The sequence below is a fragment of the Dreissena polymorpha genome, chromosome 1 (genome assembly GCF_020536995.1).
Source record: "Dreissena polymorpha isolate Duluth1 chromosome 1, UMN_Dpol_1.0, whole genome shotgun sequence".
Taxonomy (NCBI): Eukaryota; Metazoa; Mollusca; class Bivalvia; order Myida; family Dreissenidae; genus Dreissena; species Dreissena polymorpha.
The window spans coordinates 7,312,257-7,329,906 of NC_068355.1; the positions used below are offsets into that span (position 1 = coordinate 7,312,257).

At 35.9% G+C, this 17,650-nt stretch overlaps 1 protein-coding gene across 10 annotated transcripts in view; it reads right to left on the reverse strand.

Annotated features, from left to right (window-relative positions):
* Nucleotides 1–17,650, reverse strand: part of LOC127869864 (unconventional myosin-XVIIIa-like) — a 146,679-nt gene that overhangs the window by 35,373 nt on the left and 93,656 nt on the right. For all 10 annotated transcript variants that reach the window (XM_052412557.1, XM_052412582.1, XM_052412544.1 and 7 more), the window contains 3 exons: nt 13,250–13,378; nt 12,581–12,724; nt 2,010–2,099 (listed from right to left, as the gene is read on the reverse strand). In XM_052412557.1, the coding sequence (XP_052268517.1) occupies nt 2,010–2,099; nt 12,581–12,724; nt 13,250–13,378 (363 nt within the window). The remainder of the gene's footprint in view (nt 1–2,009; nt 2,100–12,580; nt 12,725–13,249; nt 13,379–17,650) is intronic.

The window sequence follows — 17,650 nt, forward strand, 5'->3', positions numbered from 1 at the left end:
TGGTTGCCGCATCTGTTTGCCGAGACACGCCTCGGCATGATGCCGAGGAAATTGTTGGTGATTTGACACTCCGCAAACACTCTTATTATCTATAATTTACCTTGGATAGATTCTGATTACAAGCCCATCCCCTCCCAGAAAAATAAAATTAATTTGTCTGTAGAACAATATGGGATTGTTAGCGTTGTTGTTTTCAAATTTCAACATGTATTTCACACCGTGACAGTTTTTTCTGTCTTCTTAAATGCCGCGTATAAAACAAAACCGTGTTCGCACCTAGCTGTAGGATACTGCACCTGGAGTGATAATTGCGTGTTTGATAAGGTAATTAACAGTTTGAAGCCATAGAGAACTCATAACTGATTGTAATAATCGTATTTTCCCGAGTCTCTCGATTCCCCAATACATACGTTTCAACTGTGTCAATCGCATACATGTACATGCAACTTCACCCGTCTTTATACATTACTGGATAATCCCGCATATGCCCAATTTCCATTTTTAAAAGCAAATTCTGGTTAATATTGATGATAAAAGTGCTCAATTTCTGCATATGCTCTATTTAAATATTTGATGAAATAAGCGCCCAATCAGGACAGTTGTATCACAACATGCGTAAATCACCTGACATGGTTTGCACTCGTCGTGTACAGTAAATCACCTGACATGGTTTGCACTCCTCGTGTACAGCTATTTTCGGCTACAAATTCTAGCTACATATACATAGTGCACTTGAATTAAATGAATTTCTTTGTTCTGAAAAAGCGCGCGAAAATTGGCGTGGGTGTATTTATTTGTGAATAAACATTTCATAGCGGGTACAACATTGAGATCATTAATTTTAATTTCCAATAAAATTTTCGTTGTGAATTTAAACTAAATTACCGGGGTATCTCACAAATTACTTGGCATTCACATTATTTCCTCTTAATAAAATATAATTCAAACAAGCTGTATGGTTACCATTACGCTGTTTTAGTTCCTTCATTATTGAAACAATTATTTTATTGTATACTGATAGCACACAATTAAGTGTCGTGTACAGTTCATATTCGTCTGCAACGACCAATTAACAGCTTAAATAGCAGCCAAATCGGGACAGCGGTATTCCCACTGAACACGCACCAGAAGCAATGTGTAAATTTAAATTTAGATGCACATGTACACAATTAAGTCATTTTCTGAAAAAGCGGGAAGAAGTGAAAGTTATCATTTAAAAAATAAACCAACATTTGATTTTATTCAAATGGTCAACATTATTTATATTTTTGTCATCTGTGTATTTTAGCAACTCGATCTTATGCAAATAGATATCCTTTTTTTTCGATGTTTAAAGCAAGTCTCGTTTCCGAGATTAAACTGTGTAAATTTTTTCGATATGGTTACTGACCTACATTGTTTTGACAGATGACATCCGATGGTAACTGTATGAAGTATGCAGACAAGCTGACGAAATGTTAAAACAATCGCGTTTAAATAAGAATAACAGGGTATTATCTGTATCTGTTTCTTATATTCATTAATTTTAAATTCTTTTATTCGTTAATTTGAAAATTATTTAACATTTGTTATAGTATACAATCAATATTTGTACATATTTCTGCTCGGCGAATCGCCGCGTGTCAAGACGCGGCGTGATTCGGCGGATCGATGCCGAGGCAGAAACAGAATGATAATGGGGTGCAGTATTCTGGTAAAACTAATTGTGATATGTTTACAATTGCGCAATGAACTTGGAACTTTTTGCAAATACTTGTAAACACATTTTACGTGTCAGTTCATATTATACCTAAAGGGGGGTGCAATAAACACGCCCCCTTTGTGATTTGCATTGCGCCCGGGCGCGTTTATTAGGATAAAGACGGTATATACTCAAACCAAGTTTCAATGAAATCTGCCAAAGCACTTCCAAGATATGGCTCCGGACGGTCGGATGGACACGCCAAAAAATATCCCTATGGCCTATGGCGGGGGATAATTATTTATATACATGCATAATGAGTGCTCACCCTGTTTTCTAGGCGGTCCATCTGTAGCTTGTAATCGCTCCTCTCTCGCTCGATCTTCTCTAGCTTGGTCTTCATGGTCTCGAGTTCAAGCTGCAGAGTAGAACATTGTGTACATGCTGTGTGCGTCTGACGGTAGATATAGCTGTAACACTTCACCTTGCTCGCCATCATGTTCCCAAATACTGATACTTCAAAGTGAGTGATACCAATTGATTGTCAATATTCTTATTTGTATTCCGCAAAAGGTTTCGTCACACTCTTTGTAAGGGCATAACAAGATTTTAATTCAAATTCTTAAATAACCCTTTGTCAAACTTCTTATTGACAGTGAATTTGATCAATTTCTAACAAATGTTTATGTCACACTCTTTATTGCTCCATATATTGTATGAGTGAAAGGTAACTTATGTGGCATAGCACATAATACTGAAAAATGTCCCCTACAATCAGACCTCTTTCACTGTCAGTAACTAAATATTAGAAAAAAAACAACAAATAACTAAAATTTCTTTTTTCACTTTTAACACTCTATAACACTAAAACTTCAAGCTTATGATAAGATTAAAATATTCTGAAACTTTGCCATTATCAAAAACAGTGTAAAAACTATTAGGTAAAAATATTGTAAATTAAAAAATCAAAGATACTGTTCCTAAAGCTTTTTGCCAAAAAAAGCAATACGAAGATAAAATTGTATTCCTAAGAGCCGGTACAATAATGTTTGAATTAATTAAGACAATAATGGAAAGTAGGGCTTAATGCAAATAGTGTCCTCCCAGATTAGCTTTTGGAAAGTAGGGCTTAATGCAAATAGTGTCCTCCCAGATTAGCTTTTGGAAAGTAGGGCTTAATGCAAATAGTGTCCTCCTAGATTAGCTTTTGGAAAGTAGGGCTTAATGCAAATAGTGTCCTCCTAGATTAGCTTTTGGAAAGTAGGGCTTAATGCAAATAGTGTCCCCCTAGATTAGCTTTTGCAATCAACAAAGGCTATTCAGGGATAACACTTCCAATTTAATTGTATTTTTCCATTTAAGGAAGTCTCTACTAAGAAATAATCCAGTTAAGGTGATAAGTGTCTTTCTTGAATTACATGTGCACACTGCACAGTCTAATCTGGGATGATATGAGTCGCGTTCTGAGAAAACTGTGCATAATGCATGTGCGTAAAGTGTCGTCCCAGATTAGCATGTGCAGTCCGCACAGGCTAACCAGGGACGACATTTTCCGCCTTAATTTAATTTTTGCTAAGAAGAGACTTCATTTACACGAAAAATGTCATAAAAGCGGAAAGTGTCGTCCCTGATTAGCCTGTGCAGACGGCACAGGCTAATCTGGGACGACACTTAACGCACATGCATTATACCCAGCTCTATCAAACGATTAAGTATTCCCAATACAGCACTATTAGACAACCAAACAATAAGGACACTGATTCCACATCCCATGAACCACAGCCGAAAACTGTCTGAACTTTTACAAGTTAAGGAGCTCGCAATACGGCAGCCAAAACCAGACACTCCCAACATAAACAAAGACCAAATCTGATGGCTGTATACCACTCTTTCTTCTCATAACAAGACCTGTACAGGGCACTTCTACATGTAAACTATTATCATTTATGCCATATCTTGTCTGTAACCAGACCTCTTCAAACATAAAAACAGATCCTATTAAACATTTGTATATTGGAAATGCTATCTTTACAACTGCAATTATTTTGTCATCCACAGATATTTTTCACAAACTTAGACTCATAGCATGCCAAGAAATGCTCTAAAACAATCCATCTGATATCTCTGAGTGACACAGACAGAATTTTGATCATAAAAATATGTTGCCAAGTTTTAAAACGCTTAAAAAATATTTAGTAATTTAAAACTGATTTTATCGCCTATCAAGATTGAATGCACTTTTTTCTTAAAAAATAATATACAGGAATTTAAGCTGTTTCATTTTCTCTAAGATATCTTCTTTAGCATAATTATCCGTCATTAATAAATGAAAATTTACAATTTACTGATTCCACTTTACAATATAATTATACCAATTAAAAAAAAAGCCAAAGATGCAAATAATTGCAAGAAATATTTATTTGTTTAAAAAAAATTGCTAAAGATGCAAATAAATTGCAAGAAGTATTTATTTGTTTGTCTGTCTAGTAAAGTATTCAGCATTTTTCAAGAGTATTCCACTAATACAATAACCGTAATGATAATCCTCAAAAAAGCATACAAACACTGTTGACCATTGAACTGTTAACACATATTTTAAGATATTCTCAATAAGCACCACTCTCCAACAATATCCTGAACAAAACTTCCAAGGAAATTTTATATTTCACTTGGCACAGAATATTAGATCTAATGATGACTCCAAACACACTTTTCCAGGTGTTAGCGCACTTTCCTCACTAAGGTCCACAGATCACAATCACCTTCAGTGAGAATGCACTTAACAAATGCTTGAAGCTGAAGTTTTTTGTTGCATCATGCACATCAAAATGCACAGAAAGAGCAGCAATATGGACCTTGTAAGGCTAAAACAACAGCTTGACCTCCCAACTGCAGTGTGACAGGGTAATAAATACCGCACCAGTCACACAGTTAACAATTATCTCATCTGATCATCTGATATTGGGTTTTGACACATTTATTTATTTGTTGTCAACTCAGTATGAATACAAATGTGTATATTTTTTTTAAATAATGACTTTTTTGTTTTTTGCAATTTGTAGAAATTTCCAAAGAAAAGAACTGTCATCCAAAAATAAAAATAAAAACAAATAGAAATTCACAAACTTCTGAATTGCATTCTTTAATATTTTTTATAGTTTTAAGTTGATCAGTAATCCAATTGTAGCTTTTGTTGCTTTTTCTTTCAAACACTTATAAAAAATGCAACTTTAATTTTTTTTTAAATCTAGAAAGCTGTGTCTTCAATACATACAAATTACAAAAGAGTTCAGTTTATTGAGTAATACCAGAAACAAAAAAGTTATGAGGAACAAAACTTTAATCTCACAAAAATATACATGTTTCACACAATCACACAGCACAGACAAAAGACAAAATAAAAAAAGCGGAGAGTATGTTTTTGATTCATTTTGACTGAGGTAAACTGTGTTAGAGACAAATCACACGCCTACAGGGAGTTTCAACATTAAAGAGACACATATACAAGAATTGCTACTAATAAAATAGATAAATTATGACAATTAAATATATTGCCATAAAATTGTATTTATTTTAATAATTTAATATGAACGTGCCTTCATTTGTTCAGCTCATTTACTACGCTGAAAGAGTATGACAGAGTTTTGTAAATTAATGTTATGCATACATGCCAGAATTTTTTAGGTCCAAATCGGGACTTTCCTTAAAAATTGTCGGAACATTTGACCAAAAAGCGGGATACCTAAAACGATCAATCAATTCACCTTTTCTTTAGTCAGTAATCAGTATATTACTTACAAAAACTTTTAATTTCTGCCCAATATTGATGATAAATGTGTGTTCAGAATTTCGTGAACGCATACGTGCTCCATTTTCCAGAAGTAAACGCACTCCATGAACTGAAATGTGGAGTGTCCCCATTTGCCTCGATTTGACATCCAATTGGTGCAGGGATATCCCCTTGAACCTATGTATATCGTGTGACACGATGTGAGCGCATCAAGCACTATTCTTATTCAACCAATCGTAAATTAACTCTAAATTTAGATTGATGCAATATGTACAAACTATTTTCTGAAAATTCGTCGAAAACGAAAGGTAATTTGTGAGAAACATCAATGTGTATTGGACAGCATTCAATTTGTTTGATGTACAAAATCGGTGTTTTGACAGGTTTTATAACTTTGGGTTGTATAATACACAGGATAATATTATTGTTGTACTTGATTGGGCCATGAAATACAAACGCAGGCGGCGTTTATTTCTGTACGATACATCTTTGGATAGCAATTAGCGACTCCTATCATAAAAACACCATGGTGTGAATGCTGATTAAATCAATAAGTTGACAATAAATCGCTGATAAGGTGTCAAAAACAACACTGGTGCACTCGAGTAGTAGAAGTGGGTTGTAAATTGGGGGCAATAAAGGGATTAGCGATGGTAAGTTTTAGCCAGAAAGAGCTTAAAAAGCGAATTTTATTGGGAACTTATAGACCTTACATCGTTTTTAACAAATGTAGGGACAAATTGTCTCATATAGGGATTTTGGGACAAGGAGCCCAAAACCAGGACTGTTCAGCCGAGATCGGGACGTCTGGCATGTATGTTTATGGCAAGGTTTTATTGTTTTTTTCGTTCTGTGTTATTGTTAGTTGCCTTTTTGTTACGAGTCCTAGCAGAAACAACACTAACCCTTTGCATGCTGGGAAATTTGTTGTCTGCTAAAATGTCGTCTGCTAAATTTCTAAAATTAGCATTTTCTTCTATTTTGTTCAAAGAATACTATAAGAATAGCAAACAGTTTGGATCCTGATCAGACGCCACCTTTTGTGGTGTCTCATCTGGATCCAAACTGCTTGCAAAGGCCTTTAAATTTGGTTCCAGCACTGAAAGAGCTAATATTGTGTTCTTTTTTCATTTTATTGCTTTACTTGCATGCTCATAAATATTTTGAATAATGATTCCATTTAAAACACGACACATAACTGATAATCACAACGCATTCAAACTTTTCATTTGCACTCTTACTCGACCCAAGTCCCTTTAAAAACCTCTACAACTTTGCATACATCAACCCTGACCTGGCCATTGGCTACAGGCTAGATGAATGACTCTGTCTCACCAAAGCTCTTAATGGAGGCATGAGACAGGACCTGCCCGGGGGTAGAGGCTGACTCACTGGGAGGACACATGGTAAAAACAGGTTACCATTTTGGTTGTTGGGCAGTTATTCACCATGAGTTAACAGATCATAAAATAATAGGGGACCAGAAATATCACCCATCATATTAACCCATTTATGCCTAATGCACTCTCCCATCCTTCTAAATTGGATCAATTTATTTCCAAAACTAGGGATGTCTAGTATATTTTTTTCTATATTTAGAAAATTTCTTACAGAAATTCCTTTAAGTAAACAGTGCAGACCCTGATGAGACGCAGCATCATGCGACGTCTCATCTGTGTCTACGCTGTTTGCCAAGGCCTTTTTTCTAGACGCTAGGCATAAATGGGTTAAGTTGTTGGGCAGTTATTCACCATGAGTTAAAAGATTATAAAATAATAGGGGACCAGAAATATCACCCATCATATTAAAATAGAGGACCAGCAATATTCTTTTAATATAATTCAAATCTGTGTTTGTAAAGCAATGATTATTGGTCAATCTGTTATCACTTTTCCACATTCAAACAGCATCTTAACCCTTTGCATGCTGGGAAATTTGTCGTCTGCCAAAATGTCGTCTGCTGAATTTCTAAAATTAGCATTTTCTTCGATTTTTTTCAAAGAATACTATCAGGATCCAAACTGTTTGCAAAGCCTTCAAAATTCGGTTCCAGCACTGAAAGAGTTAATGAACACCAGCTCCACACTTTCATCTCACATACAAACTAAATAAACTGAAATTGACATGAGCTCAATTTGAACACCATGATAATTTTTTAGAAGTTAACTATTAATCAGCCCTAAACAGGTGTAAGACCAGCTCTTCATGCCTTACTGTAGTTACTCTGTTATAATAAATCAGATTGTATAGCTAATGACTTGTCGCCATACATTCAAACATAAGCATGTTCCTGTCAATAACTATTGCACTTATTAATAAGTTATATTCATTACTATTGACAGGAACCAACAAAACGGCACAAAACTAATGCCAATTATCAACAAATGGGCACATCATTAATTGCATTAACTAATTATATCATCTCAGTTGAGTGTTTCATGTTGTGTATTCTGTGTATATTGTCAACATGTCAGGCTGATAATGCCAGTAATTAACATGAAGTGACAATAAAGTAATTAATGAAACTGTTAATCAGATATCACTCAGAACAACATGAAGAGCTTGACCACACCATTTTTCTTAAAACATTTTACAGATTTTAAGAGAAACAAGAGATGTGTTCGACAGAAACACAATGCCTACTACTGCGCCGCTTTGAAATAAAATTTCTATTTATCATTTGGCAGGTATAGAAATCATCTCCCTTTAAAGCTTATTACTTCCCTTGGATTTTGTCCAATCAAACTGGGGGGGGGGGGGGGTCTGTAGACAGTCAAAAATGACCAAGTCAGACATCACTGACAACCAAGGCCTGTGGTTTATCAAAGAGATCATAGCCAGAGTTCATCATGTATCTATGGACATAAGTCCACAGGTATGTAATGAACCCTACCATTCACAAATTAGTACAGGAAAAAAATGATAATTATATCATTTAAAAAAAACCTTTGACAAATCAATCATTTGAGTTATAAATAATCAAAATAAAAAATCCGTACAGTAACTGCGAAAAGAACTTAAATTCTTGGTTAGGAAATATATAATCTGAGATTTATAATTATATAAATTACTTCCCTTGAAAATAATTGTCTCTAACAAATCTCTATTTTTAGTAGCAAATAATTACAAGAGGGCCAAGATGGCCCTAGTTTGCTCACCTGAGAGGAGTCGGTTCATTCAATCTTTACCAAATGTCAAACTTGACCTAGATATTGTCCAGACAAACATCCTGGTCAAGTTTCATCATTATTTCGTCTGCGAGTCATGATCAATATACCTATGAAGTTTTATGATCCTAGGCATAAGCATTCTTGAGTTATCATCCAGAAACCATTTTTCTAAGTTGAGTCACCGTGACCTTGACAGCCATTGTGTTAATACATTATTTGGCACTGTGACCTTGACCTTTGACCTAGTGACCTGAAAATCAATAGGGGTCATCTGCGAGTCATGATCAATCTACCTATCAAGTTTCACTATCCTAGGCCTAAGCGTTCTTGAGTTATCATCCGGAAACCATTTTACTATTTCGGGTCACTGTGACCTTGACCTTTGACCTAGTGACCTGAAAATCTTTAGGGGTCATCTGCAAGTCATGATCAATATACCTATGAAGTTTCATAAACCTAGGCATAAGCAATCTTGAGTTATCATCCAGAAACCATTTTACTATTTCAGGTCACTGTGACCTTGACCTTTGACCTAGTGACCTGAAAATCAATAGGGGTCATCTGCGAGTCATGATCATTGTACCTATAAAGTTTCATGATCCTAGGCCTAAGCGTTCTTGAGTTATCATCCGGAAACCATTTTACTATTTTGGGTCATCGTGACCTTGCACTTTGACCTAGTGACCTGTTAATCAATAGGGGTCATCTACGAGTTATGATCAATGTACCTATGAAGTTTCATGATCCTAGGCATAAGCGTTCTTGAGTTATCATCTGGAAACCATTTTACTATTTCGGGTCATCGTGACCTTGACCTTTGACCTAGTGACCTGAAAATCAATAGGGGTCATCTGCGAGTCAAGATCAATGTAGCTATGAAGTTTCATGATCCTAGGCATAAGCGTTCTTGAGTTATCATCCGGAAACCATTTTACTGCTTTGGGTCACCTTGACCTTTGACCTAGTGACCAGAAAATCAATAGGGGTCATCTGCGAGTCATGATCAATGTATCTATGAAGTTTCATGATCCTAGGCATAAGCGTTCTTGAGGTATCATCCGGAAACCATTTTACTATTTCGGGTCATCGTGACCTTGACCTTTGACCTAGTGACCTAAAAATCAATAGGGGTCATCTGCGAGTCTTGATCAATGTACCTATGAAGTTTCATGATCCTTGGCATAAGCGCTCTTGAGTTATCATCCGGAAACCATCTGGTGGACGGACGGACCGACATGAGCAAAACAATATACCCCCTATTCTTCGAAAGGGGGGGGGGGGCATAATGAGGAAACTGCCCCCCTCCCAGCAGCCATGTTATTCAACTGACCGGAACCATTTTTGAACTCAACTCTCGTATCAAGGAGACAAATGTTCTGAGCAAATTTCATGAAATTTGGGCTAAAAATGTGACTTTTACTGTGTTCACATGTTTTCACTATATAAATATAGAGAAAAATGCCCCGTCCACTGGCGGCCATGTTTTTTCACCAATCCCGACCATTTTCAAACTCGTCCAAGATATCAATAAAACCAATGTTTTGACCAACTTTAATGATTTGGCAAAAAATTGTGACTTCTAGTGTGTTTACAAGGTTACTCTAAAGCAAAATAGGGAAAACTGCCACTATATACATATTGAGAAAAATGCCCCGCCCACTGGTGGCCATGTTTTTTCACTGATCTCGACCATTTTCAAACTGGTCCGAGACATCAATTGAACCAATGTTAAGACCAACTTTCATGATAATTGGGCAAAAATTGTGACTTCTAGAGTGTTTACAAGGTTTCTCTATAGCCAAATAAGGAAAACTGCCCCGCCCTCTGGCGGCCATGTTTATCAACGGATAGGAACCACTTTTGAACTCAACCAAGATATCATTAAGACAAACATTTTGACAAAGTTACATGAAGATTGGGCATGAAATGTGACTTCTACAGTGTTTACAAGGTTTTTCTTTTTTTTTTTACCTAGTGACCTAGTTTTTGATCAGCACAACCCAGTTTCGAACTCGGCCGAGATTTCATTGGGACAAAGCTTCTGACCAAGTTTCATGAAGATGGGACAAGAAATGTGGCCTCTAGAGTGTTTACGAGCAAATGTTAACGGACGGACGGACGGACATACGACGGACAAAGACCAGTCACAAAAGCTCACCTGAGCAATCAGGTGAGCTAAAAAGCCACTACCGTGACTGTAGATTCACCACTCAAAAATGTGCAGCTCCATGAGATACACATGCATGCCAAATATCAAGTTGCTATGTTCAATATTGAATAATTATCTCCCTTTAAAGCTAATTACTTCCTTTGGATTTGTATTTTTGACCTTAGACCTTGAAGGATGACCTTGACCTTTTACCACGATGTATTTGTCGGAAACACAATGCCGCCTACTGCGCTGCATTGATTTATTTAACAAAAATATATAATTTGGCAGGACAGATAATTATGTCCATTTAAAGCTTATTACTTTACTGGATTTGTTTTTTCGACCCCGTGACCAAGTTTTTGACCCGGCATGACCCATATTCGAACTTGACCTAGATATTGTCTAGATACAACTTCTGACCAAGTTTCATAAAGATCGGATGAAAACTATTTAAATTAGAGAGCGAACACGAAAAGTGTGACAGACTGACCGACCGACAGACAGATGGACAGTGCGAAAACTATATACCCCCTTTTCTTCGGAAGGGGGCATAAAAAATGTATTATCTGAATACTGTAGCACTTAAAGCATATAACAAATTCCACAATTAAAGTAGACTTATGTTTGGAGTACATACAACTGAGTAAATAGTGCATTAATTTTTTTTCAAACAGACAAAACACATCCTTCAATGTATACACATAAATCTATATCAAATAACACTTTCCAATATATAAATAAAACATATCCATAAAAAAGACAAGCTGCAGTATTTCATTTTGCTGAGGATTAATGAAACTAAGAGAATAATATTTAACTAAAATAAATTACCAAAAAAAAATATATAATGGTAACATCATTTTTTGTTGCTACGATCAAAATGATGAACATTGTACATGTTTTGCCTTTTATGAAAAAGTCAAAATATTTCAAATATAATAACCAGATCCAGTAAATGCATCTTTGTACATTAACCAAAACAACTCTAATAAACAACAGAATACCATAGATAAAACATACTTACTGTATTAATAAGCTATATGATAAGGCCAGAAGTATAAAACTGAAACTTAAAGTTACTTTGTTTAAAGAGAAGAACAAATAAACCGCATTCTAGTGAAACTGGGCTTAATGCATGTGCCTCAAGTGTTGTCCTAGATTAGTCTGTGCAGTCCGCGCAGGCTAATTAGGGACAACAGTTTCTGCTTGAATGGATTTTTTTCTTTTCAAATAAGTCGTATCTAAACTAAAATCAAGATTGGGCTCCATGATCATGTATCCAGCCCAGTTATCTGGGACAATACTTTAAGCACATGTATCCAGCCCAGTTTTCTGGGACAATACTTTAAGCACATGTATCCAGCCCAGTTATCTGGGACAATACTTTAAGCACATGTATCCAGCCCAGTTATCTGGGACAATACTTTAAGCACATGTATCCAGCCCAGTTATCTGGGACAATACTTTAAGCACATGTATCCAGCCCAGTTATCTGGGACAATACTTTAAGCACATGTATCCAGCCCAGTTATCTGGGACAATACTTTAAGCACATGTATCCAGCCCAGTTTTCTGGGACAATACTTTAAGCACATGTATCCAGCCCAGTTTTCCCAGACAGTGGCTCAAAACTAACAAGGGACAAAATTGTCACAAAACCAGGTTTTCATTGTGAAAAAAAAAATATGTTAAGTGGAAATTGTTGTCCCTGATAAGCCTAAGCAGACTTCACAGTTTAATCATGGACGCCACTTTACACACATACACTAGGCCCAGTTTTCCCATACCTCCTTCTCGTGCAGTTCCTCCTCGGTACGGTGCACGTTGAGCAGGGGCTTCACCTTCACGTACAGCTTCCACCAGTCCCAGTCTCGGATCTGGTAGAACTTGCGCACGTTCTTCTGTATGCAGCTGATTGCCACGTGCTGAACCTGGCAACGCGGAGGTCAAAGGTCAGTCAAAAGTTTAATACATTTTGGGAGCATACTCCTTCAATTGTAAACATAAAAACTTATGTCTTGTTTAACACTTTACAGCATTAATATGCATCTAGAAGCATTTGCAGTTTCTTAGGAAATCTAATGAGATTAAAGAGCTTTCTAACTAGATTAAAACCTGAACAGCCTGTAAGTCGCTTGCAGGCTGTTCTGGTTTTGAGCTGGTTGCATATAGCTATTTTCACTTTTCTTCGAGAGGGCAAGGATTAATGGGGAAGATGGCTCCTTCAAACGTAGACATAAACATAAAAACCTTTTTTTTTAAACAAAATGTTGCGATCTTTTTATAACCATTCTTATGGGGCAACACCCGACATTTCCCTCGACAAAATTAAAATGTGAAACAACAAAGCAAACTGAACAAGGAAGATTTTGTACACTTAAATAATAAACAGTGTTTTTGTAAAATGTCAAAATATCAAAGAAGAATATTGCAATTAAAGTACTTTTATTGCTCACCCTTCTTTTCTCAAGGCGTTTCCTGGCAATGTACCCCCTGCAGTAGGCCTGGAAGGCAGTGATACGTCCTGTCACACGATCGTCACGGGAAGACTCGAGTCTGTTCAGAGCTCCAGCTCGGAAAAACACCTGCAATTAAGAATAGTCAAGGAAACCACTTCAATAATACTTTTCATTTTGGTTGATTGTAAAAGAATATTGTGCTGGACTTTCTTGAATCTAGATAATCATTTGTTTATATTTTTTCTGTGCTTGTTTATGTTTATGGCCAATATGTCAGGGTTCTCTCTTAAGAATCCACACCTTTTTTTCTCCATAATTAAATTATTATATTAGAATCTATGAACACATTGAAAACCCCAATGAAAAACAACAAATCCATAGAAAATCCATGTAAGTGTAAGCGATTGAATCTTTTAGCTGGTGATAAAAGTTGAAATTGTTAACAAAAATGGCGCATGTCAAAAAAATTCTATGTTTCTCTAGAGTGTTTCAATATTCCCTACTTTAAAAGAGCAATCTGTACATTATTACGTGTGCAATCGCCATAAACGCCACATGGGTTAGTGTTTTTTCCAGGCTGTTTTAGCGTGGCGAATCGCCATGCCCCTTTTTTGTAGCGCCACACTGCCCCTTTCAAAGGCCGCCGCCCTGCCCTTTCATGAGCACCCGCTGTTTTCTGCCCTTAATTGATAACAATCTTATTTGCCCCTTGACCAAATTTCTAAGCCGACTAGTATCAGATTATGGCCTCTGAGGCAGCGCGTTTGTGAATTAGTCATGCGTGAATAACCCCATGTCAGTATCAATCAATATGTTATACCACTAATCGGTCGGTAATGTGTACTCCTCCACGATAAAATCGTGGACTGTTACTTTAGAGACTTTTAATGAAACGCTCAATGTTATCCTCGTGGCAATTGTGCATTTCATACATAATTCAGTTATATCAAAACATATATTTTTTACCATAATTACATTTAAAAACACAAACAAATTCATTATTTATCGATATCGTCTTTAAGATAATTAATTATTGAATTAATTACTGAGACTTATACTAATTAAACAAAATGCGAATCGCGTATTAGGCGGACGTACTAGACGATTTTACGTTGCTATGTCGCTTACATCATTTTACCTTTTTAACAACATGGCGAACATACAGAATTAAACTGTGACTCTGCAAACATGGCAAATAACGTTGTAAACCATCGAATTAACGATGGAGATTATACATTCAGAAGGAATTAATGAAATGTCTGTGATAATCAACAATGCATAAAAATGTTTTAGATAGCAACAACATACTTATTTGTAATCTACTCAGTGGGTGTATCACAATATTTCACGGAAACGAGTGCTTGCATATTGTTAGCGATCGGTTTACTCGCAATATTAAACATCTGACAAGATTATCGTTAGAAATGGGATAAGACAAACATGGTTTCATTTATATGTTAGTGGATCTGTGTGTAATCAGATTCATATGCATATAGTGCTTTATTATGTTTGTCGTGCTGTACAGTGTATTGAAAAAGCATGGAACTTAAATGTACATTGCAAGGTTAATATATTAATATAAATCAAAATAAGTTAAATACATCAATTACTATATACCATTAAATTTGCTTGTTTATATTTTATGTTTTTCCACAACTGCCTCTGATGCGATAACATGTTTCTCCCTCATTCAGGTATTCACAGAACGTTTTGCTCTTTTTGCCTAAACTGTGCGCTAAAATGCCCTTTTTGAAAGTAATGCGCCATGCCCCTTTGCCCTCCTGGGTTAAACACTATGGGGCAATAGATAATCCACTGATATCATGACGTACTTATCAAATATTCAAGCCACATTACAGACAGGTATGTTTACATACAACTCTCCATTCACCAAACTGTGATGTTCAGCATCCAATCGCTTACAAGAATGCGTATTAGGGCCGGGTTAAATGACGACTATCTTTTTTGCTTTATGTCGGCCTTGAAGAAAGCAATTAGCGCAGATTGATTGACAATAAATCACAGTTTTACCAAATGATAATTAAAACAGTACATTGAGGATTGTGTCGGGCAGTATCATCATACCTTTTTATTGTAAACAATTACTATAAACAATTGTATCTTATCAAAAGTTCGATGCAAATGGTGCACAATTGAATACTAATGGCAATTAAGTTGTGAAAACAATAGCCGATAACAATTTTATGTGGAAACAATTTAATTCCAGTCAAAAAATATTTCATCATTTCCATTATAGAACTGATTAAAACCATTTTTCTACAGCCATGTGATAGTATTTTCTCCTACAAGTCCCTTTGTAGGGATCTAGAGCACACCATTCACTATACATGTGTGCCATGTAAAACCCTCGTTTTAAAAAGATGGCGAAATTGTCGCTGTTCTCTCTGAAGTTTTAGTCATGGAAAGCCTGAGTGTGGCACCAGACCATGTGGTGTGACTAAATATAGACGTACAATCAGCCATACATGTAGTATTTTAGAATGAAAAATTTACATCGAAAGTAATGCACACAATGAGAAAGTATTGACCAATTTAAACTATAGAGAAAAACGCGTCAATTTACAACTTCTACATAGCAGTGCATCTATTTTTAGAGAGCCAAAATAAAAATAATGATGTTGATGTTCATTCTTTTTACGTGTCATCAAACTGACACAAAGCCACAGATACAGTCATATAAAGAGCAAATAAGCTTAAGATATGGGTCGTCATTGTGACGCTGAAATTTGGCTACTTTTTTTTCCTAAGCGCCAACCTAGAAAAAAATAATTCATAATTCTTTCAAATCAGCTAATACATAAAAGTTACCATACAAATACATCCGTGTTCACACAACAACTAGTTTAGACATTGAAATTGCAAGCAGTTGCTAGCTTTCAAACAACAATAATGCTATTGGTCAGATTACATTTATAATAGTTAAACACATTAAAAAACATTGTAAGAACCTTTAAGTTGTTCTGGTCCTTCAATTAACTAAACAAGAGATGTGTTTGTCAGAAACACAATGCCCCCTATTGCAACGCTTTGAAATAAAATTTCAATATATCATATGGCAGGTTTATTTATTATCTCCCTTTTAAAATTATTATTACTTCCCTTGGATTGTACTTTTTGATTTTTGACCTTGAAGGATGACCTTGACCTTTCACCACTCAAAATGTGAAGCTCCATAAGACACACAGGCATGCCAAATATCAAGTTGCTATCTTCAATATTGCAAAAATTATGGCCAATGTTAAAGTTTTCATACGGACTGACGGGCGGACAGACAGTTCAAATGCCATATGCCACCCTACGGGGGGCATAAAAATGTATTTATTCTTAAACATATTTATGGGGTGTTTTTGTTTGTTTGTTTTTTAAGATTTTATCTTAAGGATTTGAGATTTGCTATGACTTTTGCTTTTTCTGCCAACTTAGCTCTCAAAATGCTTAAATAGTACATCAAATGAAATTTTTACCAAGAAAAGATACCAATCAAGTGAGGGTATATGAGTTGATAGAGGAAAAATGTCTACCCATGACCCATTTTTCTCAGTGAAGACACCCAGCCCTATCTAGAGTTGAGACAAATGATAGTCCTTACACTTTGTTTGATGTCTGACACATAGAAATGGGGGGAGTGTACATGGTACATTGTGCTATGGTGATGAACCTGTCGAATAACGCAAATTACTTATCTTTAATATACCCTGGATTTCTTATGTTTATGCATTTGCTTGTTTTGATAAGGATAGAAAAGACAACATTATTTAAATCATATACAATACAAAACTAATTATTGGAACAATGATAAGAACAATTTTTAATAAATGATTGGGATTTCAGTCTTAAATATCAGTAATAACAGTAAACACAATGTCCGAGAATACAAAATAACAAGGGACAAAATTGTCACAAAACCAGGTTTTCATTGTGGAAAAAAAATCTGATAAAGGGAGAAAACTCAAACTGAACTTTTGAAATGAACAAACAAAATTAACCCCCTTTGTAAGTTTGTTTTTAAAAAAAATCTATTTTTAGTCGTGGCGACCTTGACATTGGAGATATTGACGTGATTCTTTCGTGCAACACACCGTCCCATGATGGTGAACAAATGTGCCAAATGATTTTAAAATCTCACAATGAATGACATAGTTATGGCCAGGACAAGCTCATTTATGGCCATTTTTGACCTTTGAACTCAAAGTGTGACCTTGACCTTGGAGATATCGACATAATTATTTCGCGCGACACACCGTCCAATGATGGTGAACAAATGTGCCAAATGATTTTAAAATCTGACAATGAACGACATAGTTATGGCCCGGACAAGTTTGTTCCGCCAGCCCGCCAGCCAGCCCGCCAGCCAGCCAGCCAGCCAGCCAGCCAGCC